General features: G+C 34.4%; 1 protein-coding gene across 3 annotated transcripts in view; it reads right to left on the bottom strand.

The window, feature by feature from the left end:
• Positions 1 to 2850: 2850 nt before the first annotated feature.
• LOC149787608 (isocitrate dehydrogenase [NADP] cytoplasmic-like) overlaps positions 2851 to 18133 on the bottom strand; it is a 110398-nt gene continuing 95115 nt past the window's right edge. The window contains exon 11 of one of the 3 annotated variants that reach the window (XM_089973776.1): positions 2851 to 3119. In XM_089973776.1, coding sequence (XP_089829902.1) covers positions 3026 to 3119 — 94 coding nt within the window. In that variant the 3' untranslated portion in view covers positions 2851 to 3025. Of the gene's footprint in view, positions 3120 to 5430; positions 14442 to 18133 lie in introns of those variants that run through there. The other 2 variants (XM_089973774.1, XM_089973775.1) reach the window with 2 other exon arrangements.

The following is an 18133-nucleotide window of genomic DNA, read 5'->3' as shown; positions in this document are numbered from 1 at the left end:
TGACATAAGTAATGATCTAATTATATCAGCAGAGAGGGTGCGACCTCAATGAAACGTCCGGTGGGTAAATGAAAACACACATACAAATTTAGAAAAACACAAATTTCGACTAAAATAAAGTAAGAAAATAAACTAACCCCCCCCCCCCCCCCCGACAGACTCTAGGAGAGAAACTCTCGGTAAAGTTATAGGCTCTGGTTTAGCATTAGTGACCTTATTTCTTTTCCATTTTCGTAGGAAGTGCTATTTTTTCAAAAATGACGTTCCAGCAAAAGATCTGTTCATCCTCTCTGCTGCTGTTCAGCTCCTTCTTCGATTATTGTACTTAGTGACCACAACCCCCTTACTTTCATTGGCAAGATACAAATAAAAATTAAAGACTACTAAGAAGGAGTGTGTTGTTACAGAAATATAATCTTGACATCAACCAAGTACATCAAGGGAAAAGATAATTTAAATGCAGGCGCACTTTCCTGTGTATAACAATATATTATTTCATGTACACTGTGTAATTTATACGAGTTCTTTTAAACCTCATGTATAAGTAGTCTTTATGCATAAATCTTTCTTTTTCTTTATGGGGAAGTGTTGTTTATATTTGATTTAATTATATCTGATTTAATATATATTTATTTCAATTAAATTGTTTGTCAGTTTTAAATATTTTTTATTTTTCATTATATCAATGATATTGTAATGTATATTTATTCACGAGGATGATACTTTTTTTTAGAAAATAGTTTGACCTTGACTATTAGTTTATAAACACTAGGTGTTGATCTAAATCCTGACCTTGTTTCAGAATATGTCTCAACCTTCGTAAACAAGTTCTAATTTATTTTAAAATGATTGATTGTTTCCAAGGTCATAATGGGACTTTGTCTTTAAGATAGAAACAATTTTTATTATTATTTATTTCTTAGAGTAAAAATGATTGGTTTTCGTCAGGGTCACACTGGTTAAACGTGATCTGTAACAAGTATTTGCTTCTATAAACTTCCAGATGATCACGTGACCCTTGTTTTCATTTTAGAAAGCCAATATAACCAAGTTTTGGAGAATTAACCTCAGTAGAAGTTGGGCTGTTAAATTGTTAGTTGTATGTTGTACTGTTTGGAGTTATTTCAAATTACTTGGATTGGAGTTATTTCAAAATACTTGGATTCAAAATGATTAATTCTGTTATTGTTTTGGAAAATATGTGTGCTCATGTAATATTGTGGAACAAGGGCAGTTTTTTATAAAAATGTATTCACCTATCAGAAACCGGAGTGATAATTCTTATTTCTACAAGGAACTAGACTTCAACACTACACATTGTAGCATACGTCATTGTCTTCCATCTTGGATTCTTCGTTGGGATTCGAATGTGAAATCAGTAGAACATTTTGTTATTAGGACTACTTAAATTTTATTCTCGGATAGATCATTTTTGGATTTGATTCTATAAAACTGTAAGTTCATATTTTTTTCATTTTTACAGAATTTTTCCAGGGAAATAAATTATTGTATTTTTTAAAAGCGTGTTGTTTTCACTCTTTCTTGTGTTACTGTTTATTCGAGCCTAAACAAGTGACATAAGAGCCCCCACAACACAACTCACTGAAAATTTAATTATTCCTCAGGCAAAGATCTTTTATAATCATATGACAGTTGTGCCAGTAAAAGAATTTTAATTAAAAGATATGCATGTCTTTTTCCTGATAAAGGCCAACATACTCAGCAACTATTTTTCATAATCACAATATTAATAGAAGAAGAATGATACACCCTTAACTTTATCAATGTGAGAAAATTATTTAAGTGGAACAATAACTGACATAAAATCACCAAAAGAACAAAAAAATACACCCAGGACACATTCCCCTATTATTATGTTAAATATTGGCTCAGCTAAGGAGAGAAAAAGATCTTGATTGTTATTTAATAAGGATGCACTTGTCCATGCAGTAGTATTCGGACAAAGAGGAGAAAAATAATTTAAAACAATAATTACCAGTGCATTCAATATACTTCATCTAGAACATAGCACTAGGCCCCCACAACAGAAATCACTGGAAACTTAATTATTCCTCAGGCAGAGATTTTTTTTATAATCCTATGACAGTTGTGCAAGTAAAATAGTTTTAATAAAAAATATATGTACGTCTTTTTCCTGATTAAGGCCAACGTATTGAGCAATTATTTTTCATGACCACAATATTAATTGAAGAAGTATGATACACCCTTAACTTTATCAATGTGAGAAAATTATTGAAGTGGAACAATAACTGAGCTGAACTCACCAAAAGAACTATTTTACTAATAAAATGCAAGCATGTGTGTGCTGTCATGGATGTTATTTATGGGCTTGCCTAGGCAACAACTGTTGGTTTTGACGTTGCCAGAATCATGACCATGGCAACCATCATAGGTGAACCCACTGGAATCGTTGTCTGCAGTATATCAGTAATAACTAGTGTAACTGGTGGTGCTTGTAAAATAATTCCTTTATCTTTACATAACTGAGTGTGTTTATTCAGAAATTCTCACTCTTGTCCTAAGTAATTTGGTACAATTTATCAAGACGTAATCAATGGCAACTGATGATGAAATGATTACCTAAGTTGAGTTTAAGACCGCAGAAATGGAAAACCACCCAAGACTAAAGTACACTTGCTGAAATCATGCACTCACATACGATTTAATGATAAATTTGTGGTGTATAGAAGGCTATATCAGTACAAAATGCAAATGCCCATTAATAATACTACATTTTTTTATATTTGGAAGTAGACATGTTTAGATAGAAGCCTAACATTCTTAGACTTAAAAGCAAATATTTATTACGTAAAAAAGTGCCAAATCTATTACAAAAGAAATAATCTCTACAATGGTCCATCATTGTAAACCCCTCATTATACTCCTGCCCTCTTAATAATGTAGGTATGGTCATAACCCATGATTAGTTAAAGCTTGTTTTATCATTGCAAATGGTATTTAATTTCTGATATGCATAACTAGTTATTGGCTAAAGGGGAATCAATTACAAGTATAATGTGTTTTCTCCTCCAACACTGTCTCCATCTTGCAACCATCTGTATAGAGGGATCTTGGGCTCTGATTTCACTGAATTTGCTCTGAAAGACAACAGGATTTGTTGAGAACATTTTGAATTGGGAAAGATAAAATATTATTTTGAGTGCTTGTGGTAACTAATATGATTACTTTGGAACAAAGAATTTATGATCATTTCAAGCACTGATTATGCCGTTTTTGAATGGGGCAAATTTGTATGCCAAATGGTGGAATCAAATTTGGTTTCCAAACATAGGTTTGATATTTAAGCCTAAAGAGTTCATTAAATACATGATGAGATTGATTAGAAAATAGTTTAGAAGTATACAGAAGAAAGGATTTCATTCCCCCGAGATCAAGTGATATCTCATTTGCCACAATATAGAGGTTTTCTGAACATATTCTACATGCTCCCAGAAAAATTTGATGGTCACTAACTGCATCAAATCAAGTAATGACAGGACAGATTTATGAGCTGATCTGTACATAAAAAAACCATACTCAAGTTTAAATAGTACAACCTATATAACCTGGGCTTGGGTTTTTGACATTTGAATTTGAAGTATCTAAAATATGAAAAGAAATTTAGTTTAGTGGGAAAATAGCGCTAAATACATCGGGCATGGCACTATACTCCAATTGCCTTAGTGCTAAATATATTGGGCATGGCACTATACTCCAATTGCCTTAGCGCTAAATATATCGGGCACAGTACTTTACTCCAATTGCCTTAGCGCTACATATATCAGGCATGGCACTTTACTCCAATTGCCTTAGCGCTAAATACATCAGGCACAGTACTTTACTCCAAATACCTTTTCTTTAAATAAGCTACTTATGTTGCTATGCCATAAAACTCCAAACCATATACAATTAAAATTTGTGCATAAGAACCCACATTTTAAAACACCATGCCTACGACCTTCTTACTTTCAACCACATATTATGCACAAGTTCAAAAGCAAACTCCACAAACTAGATTTGCTGCTGCATAATGTGCTGTTGGATCTGAGTTTCTGCTGTTTATTAAATGTAAACAATAGAATATAGACTCTGATCTGCCAGTATATTTTGCAATGGCAAAATATTCTGCACTATCCTAATTTCATTAAAACAACATAGATTTTAAAAGACTATTAACTAAAGTGTTCAAATACAAAATTATGAAATAAAACCATCCTCGGTTTGTTTTACCTTATACTTTAAAGGTTCACCCACAGAAATAGGCGATTCTCAAATGTTGTGAGACAATATTAGAAGTATGCTGACCCTTTACCAAAAACAGATTGCACAACAGATTTCTAAAAGATTGTAAGCTGCTACTGATTCCATAAGGTCTTGTATACCTTTCACTGACTTTATCATTTTCTTTTAAAATATTGTTTTTGTCATTAATTAAACTGTATAAGCAGTTTTTCTTTCTATTTCTTACAAAGCACTACAGTACACAAATACACTTACATCAAAACCAACATCAAATTGAAGATATTATAATGTAATGATCATGTCCCTTCCTGCTGTGCAGAAAGTGCTAATTTTACCAAATGGACTACTTTAATTTATTAGATACTGAGTCAGAAAATGAGGTGCAATTACATTATTCACAGGGCATATACAAAGAACAAGATCTTTAAACTTTGATCTATACAATACTTTATATAATGAAGGTGTTTGGAAGCACTGAAATGAATAACCAAGCATTCAAATTAGAATACATTTTTGAGAATATTTTATTAGAAAATTGGTATTAAATATTTTTTGTTTGGCAGCATTTTAAACAAATAAGGTAGACTCTAAACTAGGCAATGCTAATTAGTCAACACAGGAACCACTTTAAACCTGTTAAAACATCTTATATTCAAACTCCAACTTACAAGGTAATCCCAGCATCAAAAATCTGCTTACAACATTACTGCTCAAGTATTCGTGAAATGACTATGTAATACAGCAAGTTGATTGAGAACATAACAAAGTTTGCCACATGAAAGCCGTCATAGCCTATAAGTATCAAAGAACATATTTAAATTTAATTAAATTAAATTTGCCAAATGTGCAATTTTCATGGTGAACAAATCACTTTACTTTTCAGAGAATATTTATGTAACAGCAAGTCCAGACAACTAGCTCAACAATCAAGAGTTACTGCCCTTCTTTACCCATAGTCCTTCTTCAGCACAAAAGGATTATTTTTTGTCACACTAACTCTGACGATAAGAGGAAGAAAAAAAAAACCTCACATTTATTTTATTTTTAGTCTGAAAGGCCAAAATATAAAACATCAAATTTAGAGGACTGACTATCTGTTTTTAATTGGGCTTGGCATGGAAAGGGGGTTGGTTGGTGGGGATGTCGTGAAATACAAAAGAAGAAAAATTAAAAAGGACAAACTTGATAGCTTTATTAACATCAACAAATATTCAAATTTTCTATGAATCAATTCAACATATTACAATATTTGAATACAAAATATTGGTATTCATTCAGCTCTAGTATTTGAATCTAACAAATTCATGCATGGCTCATACTGTAATAAAATCTGTCTAATTGGTCTGCTTGAAAAATCTTCAATGTCTCAATATAAGAAATTTTACAGTTGAAATGCAAGAAATTATGATTCACATGAAGATTTAGAACTAAGTAAATTAATATTTTTCAACAATACTTGTCATTTTTCCCATTATAATGCCTTTATATTTGATAATAGCATGCCTACATGTTTGGTTCATTGTCATATAAATTCATTTATTTGCTCAGTTTTTATACTGCCTTATCTTTTAACAATATGACATTTAAGTCACAATATATCTGCATCAAATTTTACAAAATGTCATAAATGCAGCATTCTTGAAACACATTTTTTAAAAAAATTAACTGATTGTTGAAATTCAATACAATTCCATTTTGTAAACAAAATATTTGTGTAAATTTCGTTTCCTTTCAAAATCTTGCTAAAGTTTCCCTATGTACAAAAATCTGGAATATTCAAATATCTGAGTCAAAACTCTATATGTACATTTTACTTCAAACAAAATTCTTGCCACATGTATGAATTGGATGTCTTGCCAAAAATATATTTGTATGCTAAAAGAAGAACTGAACTCAATATCTAAAATTAATGTAATGTTATGTATTTAAGTTGTAAGTGTGAACCTTCGTAGTTTTATTCCAAGGCTGTCGATCAGTTTTGAACTCAATGCATGCAAGCATACGCAAATCAAAATATTAAAATTCTAATATTTCAAAAATAATAAAACAAGGTTTTGATTGCTCTGGAAACAAATTAAAAGAATCACATATAAAGTTTTGTAATTAAATAACTAGAAAGTTTTATAAAAAATCAAATACTGTGCACAATTTATTACAAATATTTATGTTTAATACGTGATGATAAGCTAATTCAAAGCTTTTACCAGTGATTTGCAAAAGAAATTTCAGTAGCATAAAATCTTCATACTTAATACCATACTGAAGTATTTTTTATTGCAGATGTTGTGAAGATATTTGCTTTATTATATGCTCATGATGTTGTTACGACTCTATGGTCATAAACTAGGTAACAGAAAGATGCAAAACCAACAAGTTTAGCAAAATTAACAAATAATTTACTTCTCTAAGGTGCAAAGTGAAAATTTAATAAGAACTTACAATATTGTGAATTAAATTCCAAATAATCCATCACAAATCTAAAAATATTGTGTTCTGAATGAATTCCAATACTTAATGTCTGATATGTCAATAGTCTTTAATGTGTTGATGTACCAACAATCTTCATGTATCACAATGATATAATCCAGAATGTCTTTGAATGAATTCACAATAATCCCAAAAGCAGTGTTTTAGTCCAAAAAAGTCAATAAGCACTTTGAAATTACAATGAATGATTTAAATAAATGATTCCTCCCAAACTATATCTATAATCAACAGTAAATGATTCCATGGACTGAACTTGAAACAGGAATGAATAATTTTGTTTACCTCATATTAATTTCACTTGACCTAAGACACAATAAAATGCCCATGATGTGGGTCACATGTTTGCTACCAGAACCTTCTAAGTTTGTTAATAAGGCTAGGCCTTTATCTCAAATCCAAGTAAACATATTTCAAAAAATGACAAATGTCAGGTAGGCAAAACCTCTACCCTCAATCACAAACAAAATGTAACACAATATTTACTAAATATGCATGGCAATGTCTTAGTACAGAAATGTATGTTTACTGCAACAACAGATTAATGTTTATGAGCATTTCTGGAATGGAAAAAAAAAACTAATTATTTTTCCCAGAATGTTTGTACTCAACAAAATTACTATTGTTGATATTATAAAGGTAAAAGTACTGAAACAGTGATACTCTGTAAATACATGTTTTTTATTTCCACATTAAGATTTAGCTGGATGAAGGTTAAGAGAATATTAACACTTAGAAGCTTTAAAAACTGTTTAAAGAATTTTCACATATCAAAATTGTTTCTGACATTTTTATGTGAGAGATTTTAAAAACATTTTAAACACATAGTTCAAACCAATTTTGTGTTACAAGTCTGAAGTTGTGTATCTGAATATGCTCAAATATATTTCAGAGATCTTTTTTTCCTGTAATAGATCCACACCTTAACTTAAACATATCATAGGAGATCTACTGTTATTAAGTATCACAAGCTAAATACAGTTTTTCAGTATATAAAAAACCAAGCCAGTATTCATGTAAATAAAACTTAAAAGGTCTCCCAAAGACTAGAAAATGTTAATTTCAAAGTTAATCTATAAATATGAAACATTGCCAACTTTACACATTTGAAGAACAGCAAAGAACATATCCTTCAAAATCTACAGAAATCGATCAGGACAGTTCACTTAGGAAAAAGATCAAAGAATTTAATTGTAAATACAAGACTAATTTAGTTTCAATTCAACTGACATAATATTTTTAAAAATATGATGCACAAATTTTAGACAATGGCTAGAAAAATAGAGATGTTTCAGTTCCAGTATGATGTCTCCCCCAAAACTAATGTTTTCTAGTAAAATCTTTCTTTGCAAATACTTACTAATGAAAATACCCTAGGATAACTAATATTATCTTGCAAAATGCAGCCCTTTCAGATATAACTTTTTGCTAAAATGAGCTAAAAGTTATCTGCCCACCCAGGTGGCATTCAGGAAGAGTGATCTCCCCTTGATATTGGGATTGCTCTCAGCACTCAGAAATATCTCAGTTACTACTGGAGTGTAGGACATGCTCTCTATATGGATGCAACTGCAGGGAGGCTTGGAGGGTGCATGTGTATTATGATTGGGTAAGTATTTGTGAATATTTTACTAAAAAATTAGCTTCATCTTTAAATGTCACCCAATAATAATACCTTAGGAGAATAGGTAAGAGGTAGAGGAAGGTCTATATCCTTACACTGGAGATGGAATCTCTGCTTCTTTAAGGTATGTGAGACAGCTTCTAGGTAAACCAACTGGAGAAGACTACATCTGTCTGGGAGTAGCTTTGAAAGGGAAAATTTTACCTCCCTCAAATCCAGTGGAAGTAGTGAAGTAGCATCTTATGAAGCTGTTGAATGACCTGTAAAGGTGACCTGTTGCACCATGATTATAGGTTCCACCAGATTGAGCTGAGCCCTATGGTATGAAAGAACGTGAGGTAAAAACTGGAGAATGTGGACTCATAGCATGGATAATATCAGTTAGAGAACAGTTATGGTCAACGGCGATGCTTCTGGCAACTGCTCTAACCCTGTGGGCCACAACGCAGAGCAAATAACCAACTTAATCCAGGACAAAAGGGTCTATGCAGTTATATCATCCTGTCCCTGTTTGCAAGGTAAAAATAAGTGTGATCTCCCTTGATGCAACGGCTCAACCTTTTTAAGATGCCACAACTAGTACTGGATCTTGCAGGTGGCCTTGAGTGGAAGTGTCCAGAGTAGACAATGATTTCAGTATAAAGGTCTGGTCAACCATGGATGGAAGCCTGTTACTGGTGATGAAAAAGGGAGCTATCATAAGTGAAACTGGCCTGTCTTGTATTCCACTGATTCTGCTTGCCATCGCTAATGTGAGAAGGAAGCAGGTCTTATATAAAAGGTTGGTCAAATATGCTCTTGAAAGTGATTTAAATGGTGTTTTGTTCAACCAGGTTAGTACCCATGAAAGGTTCCACTTGGGGACAGAGCCAACGATTTTGGATATGTATAATCAAAGTTGGACAGGATATAGGATAAGTCTTTGATCTGTCTGATATCCTCTCTTCCACGATGATAAAAGGTGTTAGCAATCATGGATCAGTAACCTTTGTTGTGTCTGGTGCAAACTTTTCTTGCTGAAGTGCCAGGGGAGGAAGTAAGCTATTTCAGGTATAGGATGCCTGCATTGGTATAATTTGTTATTGTGTACACCAATGTGTAAAAATATCCACAAAACTTTTTATGCTTTAAGAGTGGAGGGCCTTCTTGCTTGAGCAATTCTCTCCATGACTGGTTCAGAGAACTGTTTGTTTCTGAGGACCATTTAATATTATCCAGATAAGCTGTTTCATTAGGTTTGGGTTGGGTGCAAAACAAATGTCATTGTGGTTGTTTGAGTAGATGAGGAAAATTCTCTATTTTCTGGGAATTTCTGTTGTGAGATTGATGACATTGTTAATCCATGACTTCTCCCATCTGAGTGGTGCAATGAATATGGTGCAAACACTGCAAGTCTCTTGCTTATTTATCACCATTGCAATCTGAGGTGTTGTAGGACATGCATATGTGTCCAGGCCATGAGGAAGATCAGGTTCACTGCCACATTGAGCAATCACAGAGAAATTCCCTCTTGGAGTAACAAAGCCACCATGATCCTGATTTTCAGTGCCTGTTCCTGAGGGAGACATACTCTTTACCTGTGTGTTGAATCCCATACCTAGAAGAACAAATTGATGGGACTGTACTGTGTTGGATTTGTCTTTGTTGATGAGGAAATCTAGATTGTAAGCAGTGTAACAAGGGTTATTACATCGAGTCATAATATAAAACATGCCTGATATTTTACAGGATGTCATCCAGGCAATTTGATGTATCTACCTTGGAGATGGTCCAGACATGTGAAGATCAAGGGACTGATGCTGAGTATAAATGGGAGCACTTGGAATTGATAAGTGATGTTTATGTGGACAAATCACAAGAACTTCCTGGAAGCCTATGAGTAGGGATGTGAAGATATGCATCTTTTAATTCCATGCTAACTGCGAAATCTCCCTTTTTAGAAGCATTTGAAATATGCCGTGGTGTTTCCATCGAGAACCATGGAGCATGAATGAATTAATTCATGGCGCTTAAGTCAATGATATGGTGCAGAGTGCCATTTGCCTTTGGGACCATGAGAAGTCTGCAATAAAATCCTGGGGAATTTATTATTTCAAGCAATTTCTACTACCCTTTTCTGAAGAAGATCGTTTATTTTTTGCTGCAAGGTGGTGGCTTTTGAATTAGTCTTTTAGAGTGTTTGTAGCTGATGGAACTCAGAAACCACTTGTTGGGTCCTATGAATATCATGGCAAATCTTGTCTCATTTGGCAGCAAGGAACTGAAGTCTTCTTCCTACTGGTAACTGTGGGAAGGGTGTTGGTGGGAACAATGCTATTTTATGAGAGACGGAGGCAGCCATGTAGAGAAACTTCAGCATAAGCAATCACTACTTCTCTGTATTTTGTCCACACTGGTTTGTGAGAACTGTTGTTTTTGACATGAGGGACTGTGATAGGACAACCTGTCAGAGGTTTGTGGTTGAGTCCTGTCCCTTGGTTCCTTTTGTTGGTTTCCCAAAACATCACCGTCTCAGTGTTGTTGCTGAGGGGCAGGAAAATTTGTCTCCTTAGTGGCTTGTTTGCATATTTTGTTGATCTGGTCATTAAAAAGTAGATTATGATCATAGCTTGACCTTGTGATAATCTTTAAGGAAGGTGCAGGTGGAGACCAATGTATCTTGTTTTGCCAGCTGTAAATTTGCAGCTGATGTGACATCATTGATAAAGTATGCTGGGCAGTTCTGTTGAAGACCCAGGCCAATCTAGAGAACTCCAGAGGCAAATAAGAAGATAACTTCTTCCAAGGAAGCTCTGAAAGTTGAGTCTTCCCATGACGTAGTGAAATCAAGATGTGAAGAACAAGCATTGTCATCTCTGCTTGCATGACATGGATTGTTGCCTGATTAAAGGAATTGGCAATGAGTGTTGAGGTCTGCCACTGATAAATCTCATGGAATACCCTGAAGTAGAAATGGTCACCAATTAAACAGTCTCTTATATTGTACCTAGGGTTGAGAGAAATGAGAGGTGGCAGGTACTTGGCTTAGCATGAGAAATGTAGAGGCACAGATGCCGTATGTGGCTTAGACTGGTCTCTATAATTGCCTGTATACACCGAGACAAAAGATTGATTTCCAGGAACTTATTCTGTTGAGGTCTTTTTCCCCGAAGATCCCCTGCAGTTAGGGATAGGCCATGTTAGCAGAGGATGTCATCCAAGTCATAATAGTGGGACAGGTTACGGGATGTTTGATCCATGTGACTGGTCTCTGTATTGGTGGAGTGAAAGGATACTTTGTTTTGTTTGTTTGCTTGCTGTTTATCAGCAAGAACTGTAGAGTGGAACCCTGATGACGAAAGGCCTAAAAAAGTATTGACAGCAATAAGGAGTCCTGTGATGGTGACATAGGTGCTTGGACTGTCTCTGATCATATAAACTTCCAGCATTTTTTAACTGGATTGTTGATCTGACTCCCTTATCTATCATAAATTCCCACACTTAAGACAAGTCATCCTTAATCTTGCATTTCTGTGCGTTTCCCTTTGTCTAATCTGTAAGACAAATATAGCAGAATGTATAAAACTGTTGTAGCTCTCTACCTGTCTCGTAGTATTGATCACAAACATGTCTTATATCATTACCTGGAAAATAGCAGATGAATTTAATAAAGCTATGAAGCATCCGGGTAAAAACCAAAATAAATCACCATGCTACCTATAAGTGATTCAAGGACAATCCATTTAGGTAAATGCAAAGAAACGTGGTGTCCAGACACCAAATGTGCTAGCAGGGAAAACACACTGTAGCCAAACTTATTTGTGAAGTCACATAGGCTACCCATGTACAACAATTAAACATGTATAGATGACAAAATGTGACTAATATTGTAAACTTTGTCAGCATAGAAAGAAAGACCAAGTTGGAAATATAAATGGCATATACTTTCCCTGAATTGAGAACTCCTCCAACTTGTATCAATGTTGATTCTGGCTTTTGCAAGGTCTCTCATGGTGAGAGTGTGCTTCATGGCACAAGCAAACTGAGATATTCATGGGTTTGCTGCCAATCCTAATATCAAGGGGAGATCACTCTGCCAGACCACCACCTAGGTGGGCAGATAACTGTTAGCTAAAAGTTGTACCTGGAAGGGCTGGATTGGTAAGGTAGTAGTAGTTCTCCTAAGTTGTTATGCTTGGGTAACATATTAAAGAAGAAACAGGTGTCTGTCATATTTTGAGACAACCCTCTTTTAATTAATTTTATCAACATAATACCTGCATGTTTTAATAAACACATGCATTTCTATCTCTGCAAACTGCAAGGAAGGAAGGTGGCTGCTGAAATTTGCATAGAACATGTGATTTACTGAAAGCCTCCAACCATTCACAAAGTATTGTTACTACTTAACTTTGTGATTAAGTCAGTCTCAAAAATGGATCTTTCATGTGTTTTATTGGGTAATAGAGTTCCCAACATAGAGAGCAAGATAACTTTTCTAATATATATTTTATCACTGTCAAATAGGTATTCCCTTCCTGCTTTCTGAAAAAACAGCTCTCTGAATTAAATATGATAAATAAAAACCTGGAAAACATGACAGCTCAGTTTTTTTGGGCAGGTAAATGAATTTAAATTTCACTAACTTGAATAAGATGATGGCAAACAAATTCCTGTACAACTGGCCATTTTTGCAAGTAATAATAATCTGCAAGGCATTAGGAGTAAAACTGGTACAGTGCTATACTTTTATTAGTTTGCCCAATCAAAACGTTTGCAAATGAGAGCCTAATACTATTCCTACCCATAAGCCCTGCTCCAAATTACTCACAAAGACTTGTAAAGATGAGCTGATCTGTACAGAAATGTCTGTTGCATAGACTATAGTCTACTAAAAGTAGGCTGATAATTTAAACTGAAATTAATTGACCTGCTCAAAGTATCTGGGCTCAAACTAATAGTTTTCCCATAAACCCTAAATATATACCCTAGCTTGTATTTTTTTTTAAAACTGCCTTCCCTGGGTAATATGTATGTTAAAATGGAACAGCCCTTAGTATGAACACACATAACTGGGATACTTTTATGACATCACTGGCATGTATATATAGTTAGAAGTTTTAACATCATTAACTTCACCCAAATTATAGCTTTATAGCACACAATGTAGGTATTATTACAACAAATACAGTATTATTGATAGAAACCGTAGTGTTATTTACTGTAAGACTGCACCATGAAAATACATCTTAGTTTGCATAATATATAATTATGCACATACAAACTGTATGCTATTTTTACAGACTACTGGCAATTTAAATTGTGTAATCAATTTTTTTTCAAGCAATTTTTATAGGATGTAACCAACAAAGATTGTCAACAGCAATTTAAAGGGAAATAATTCTTAAAGTCTACGACATGACATGAAAACAGTCCATGTACAGTTAATCCTTTATGATGTAATCAAAGTTTACTGAATCCATCATCATATCATGTGCAGGATGTAAAAAGAATACAAAAATCACCATAATTTCAAGAAATATGACTCTTCTTTGTAAATTCTGTTTGGCAGATGGGAATAAAACACAGTGTGTGAAAAAATTAAATAAGAATCACTATTTAATGCAAAAATATCTGAGTTATGACAGATATAAATTTTCAAATCATAAAGAAATATCTATGTCTATATAATGATATACCAAGTATGAAAAAGTTTCCATGTTTTATTTTTGAAAACTGACAATTGTGGTAAAATTCCTATGCACAAACATTTGTGATTAGATAAGTTTGAAATTATTTTATTCAGGTTTCCAATGATTTCATTTGTGTGCACTTTGTGACCAGAGCACAAAATTGCACAACTAAACCACACTGAAATTCCCACCCGATATATCAGAATCACAAAAAAACTTATTGCAAATTGTGAAAAGCTGAATTCCCTATAAAAATACATGGATTATAGTCTGGCCATAAAGTGTAAATGCTTTAAAGTCTGGGTCTTTCCAGTCAGCTGAGCCCCATCTTGGTATGCAGTTTTTCTGCCAGCTTATCAAGAAAGTCAAAGGTGTTGAGATAGTCTGTACGTGGCACACTGAAATATCAAGGAAAAGATAACCATACATATTCTAGACAGGGAACACTAAATATTTGTAAGTCAAGACAAGGATTGGTTGAATTAGCCTCTTAAACAAGGTAAAGTTTAATTATAACTTACATAATTTAAAGCCCTCTGTGGTGTTCCTATTCTTACAAAATGAAATGTAGACATAAACAACCTGCCCAAATCTTTAACAAAGGTGGGGTGTTACTATGGTGAACAGTGAACAAAAAGTACTGAATTCATTTTTAAAAGTAACAAGGGTCAAAGACCTATGACAACATTTGTCCCTTATGAAATTTTGTCTTTGCAGACTTCTAAACAATTACCCATTATTAGGTAATAGTTTCTTTCATAAATCCAATCTTTTTTAAAAACTTTTCTTTTCAAACTAAACAAGTTCACTCTGTTGCTAAATTATGCTTTATCTGAACATTCCATTGCTAAGTATTTTAGACCCTTACATCATATGTTGATGCAGGTTTGCAGGTACACCACTCCCTCAATAATATGCACCCTGATAACTCACAAACCCACTTATAATGCAGGTCAGGTGTGAATCCCATTTTTTAAACCCGAAAATACCCATTTGTTGAACTTGAAGAAAATCGTGAACAAAATTGGTAACGGAAACTTTGATATATTGCTCATTTTATTGTTGAAAACGGTCGAACGGACCTAGAAATTTTAATCGACATTAAGAAATATCAACTTTTAATAAGAATTAACCAATTCGACCCCGATCCCATCTGTAGGCATGATGAGGCTGTACCCTACTTCCAAGCCTCTGCAGCATCAAGGTCATTTAAGATACACCAACGTGGGTGGTATTAAAAAAAAGCAGACAGATATAGCTCTAAAATGATATCAAATAATCTGGAAGTTCTAGTTGCACTACAAAATACAGAGAGAAAAACCTCATTTTCTGGACCCGGTTCTTTTTCACCCAAACTTAACTGCACACAGACAGGTGAACCTTTGCAAAAACTAGGATAAGGTGGGCATTTGGAATAAATTGCGGTCTCCATATGAAAATGATGGGTCCATTAAGCAAAAAAAAAAAAAAAAAAGGACTCCAACTTTTACCCTTCTGCTCATGCACAAGCAAAATAACCAATGGAAAATGAAGTTTCTAATACAACTGGCATTAGTCTCATGGCAAATCTGTTGAAAGCCGATGTATTATAATGTATTCAGAAATAGCCCCCCAAATGTCTTTCCTGCGCATATTTAAGGCAAAAATGACAAAACCCTCTGGGGCCGAATGAGTTAATATAATTTGTTGCATTTTTTCCAAAAGACATTCTTAGTACACTGTAATTAATGATATTCAAGTAAATTTCAATCAATGAAAATGTCACACCCAGTGGAAGCAGTACTTTAATAAATAAATACCAATTAAGTAATTTTTTTTATCAAGTGAAAATTGTGTTCTAGTTCTGTCTTTAGTTTCTTTTATGCGGCAGCAGGGGATGTATGCCAACCTTTAGGGGGGACAACAAACCTCACCCCCACCAAATTCCCCTACCATCTAGGTCTTCGAAAATGTTGATTTCTTTGTTGCCAAAAGCCAATGCAAGTCTTCTTTGCTGACCAGACCCCACCACCACCTCTACCGTCCGGGTCTTGGAAAATTTTTGATTTCTTTGTTGCCAAAGCCAATCTGAGCCTTATATGTAAGCCTGGTTGGCAAGATGAAATCATTCACTGAAGCACAACAATGCAAACATGAGGTCTCTTGGGGAAAAAAAACATTATGTTGCTGTGTTTGCTGAGTTTGATGTGCATTTTAATATATCTGCTGACCAGTGATGTTTAATTAAATCTTTGTTGTAATAATAATAATTCAGTGATTCTGTGCTAACTATGGAATCTAATACAGCTAAACTAGCTCAACAACAGATAGAGGTAATTAAAAATATCTCCCTGTCCATTATTCTGTCAAACAGCAGCTAGAACAATGTCAGGAAACTCAAGTGGAATTTGCAACAGAATTGTTTGAACCAGTTACAGTTAAAGGTCTTCTTCCATCGCTGGAGCAGACGAATAAAGAACTATAGACATTCTGTGAGAACTTCCAGCAGAAATAGCTGCTGCTCAATCACAATTACAATAAGAAATACAAGATGTAATTTAGGGTATCTACAAAACTCGTGATGAGATTGATGATGTGAAGGATGCTATTACGTCATTAACAAAACAAAAAAGTACTAAAAACCCATCCACTGAATTTACCAAAGGTATTAAATTACTTCGGGCAAACCCCATAGCAATTGCAGTGTCAGGATATTCAGTTTGTGATAATTTGTTAGACCCTGAAGCCAATGATGTTACAAAATAAAAAATGGGTTCCTTTTGTGTTCTGAAAGTACCAAGGTATAAGTAAAATCACAGAACAATATAATGCTGACTTTGAAAATGTTAGGAAATAAGTTGAAGAAGCTGCTAAAAGTCCATTACCTGGGGATATATTATCACCCCAAAAAACACAATTCAGACCACCTTGCAGTGAGGAAGAAGAAGCAACCAGAAGTGACCTTGCCACTCATGATCATGGTTGTAAAAAATCCTTGTCTGCGATTTACAATAAATTTTGTCCCAGCAACATCCTCAATGATATTGATCGAATAGAAATTCTGATTAGTGGAAGATGGGCTGGCAATAATTCCCCCAAAATGAAAAATGAAACAGCCACAATCTGCCAGTGTTTATTTACTGGTGGTGCCATGGACAGCATCATTTATCGGGCATTAATCAATGAAATTACTGATGATTACCACAGTGACTGAATAATTAGACTGGTGATAACAAAATAACATGATTATACACAGTGCTCAACATGGACCTTGAAAACAATTAAAAATGAATGTCACTGAAGCTATTGGCACTGTTACTGATGGTGCTGGTAAAGCATTATCAGCTGTCAAGGAGAGAGTCGCAGGATTAGTATGACGAAAATTGCAGCCAGTAGATCTGCCCAACACTGAAGTGATGCCAGCAAGTTTCAGTAAAATACTAAATCATGCTGCAAATGAATGACTAAAAGGATTAGCTTGTGTGCAGTCACTGACAAACGAACAAGCTGCCAAGATGGAAAAAAGTATAACTGCAAACCTAATAGTGGGTATGGGCCGAAGTCATTTTAAACAAATAATATAATAAAATGTTCAAGCGTGTATCTGATTCCGCATTTGACATCAATGCACCAGTATTCAAGGAAGAGTCAATGTTATTCTTTTGAAGCACGAGAGCCAAACCATCATGGATGAATCAAACTACAGGTTCAAGATACATCTATGTATTTCCTGCCTGCCGAAGCATTCACTGAAGTTCAGAGTAAACTTGTGAAAGATAACGATACCACATATGCAGCAATTGAACAATTTGCTAATAATGGCGTAATGGCATTATTTAACAGTGCTAGATGTATCATCAATGGCAGAGAGATTGAGGCATGCCACGATAACATCAACTATACTCGGGGTAGCCCGAAACAGCGATGACTATACTGCTGGCCAATCCATGATGTTTGCGAAGGACATAAGTGACCACCCTGACAAGAGGCAGGATGAGTCGTGATGCAACTAATGCAGCCTAGCTCCACTGATCTACAACCAGCTGGAATGATACCTTAACCAGGGGCTGCTTTTGTGACACTGCAGAGTACTAATCCAGAATTCAACCTG

This window comes from Sinohyriopsis cumingii, chromosome 11 (assembly GCF_028554795.1).
Source record: "Sinohyriopsis cumingii isolate HCF-2022 chromosome 11, ASM2855479v2, whole genome shotgun sequence".
Lineage (NCBI taxonomy): Eukaryota > Metazoa > Mollusca > Bivalvia > Unionida > Unionidae > Sinohyriopsis > Sinohyriopsis cumingii.
Note: the sequence above shows the minus strand (reverse complement) of the source record. Positions and strands in the feature narration are given on the sequence as shown.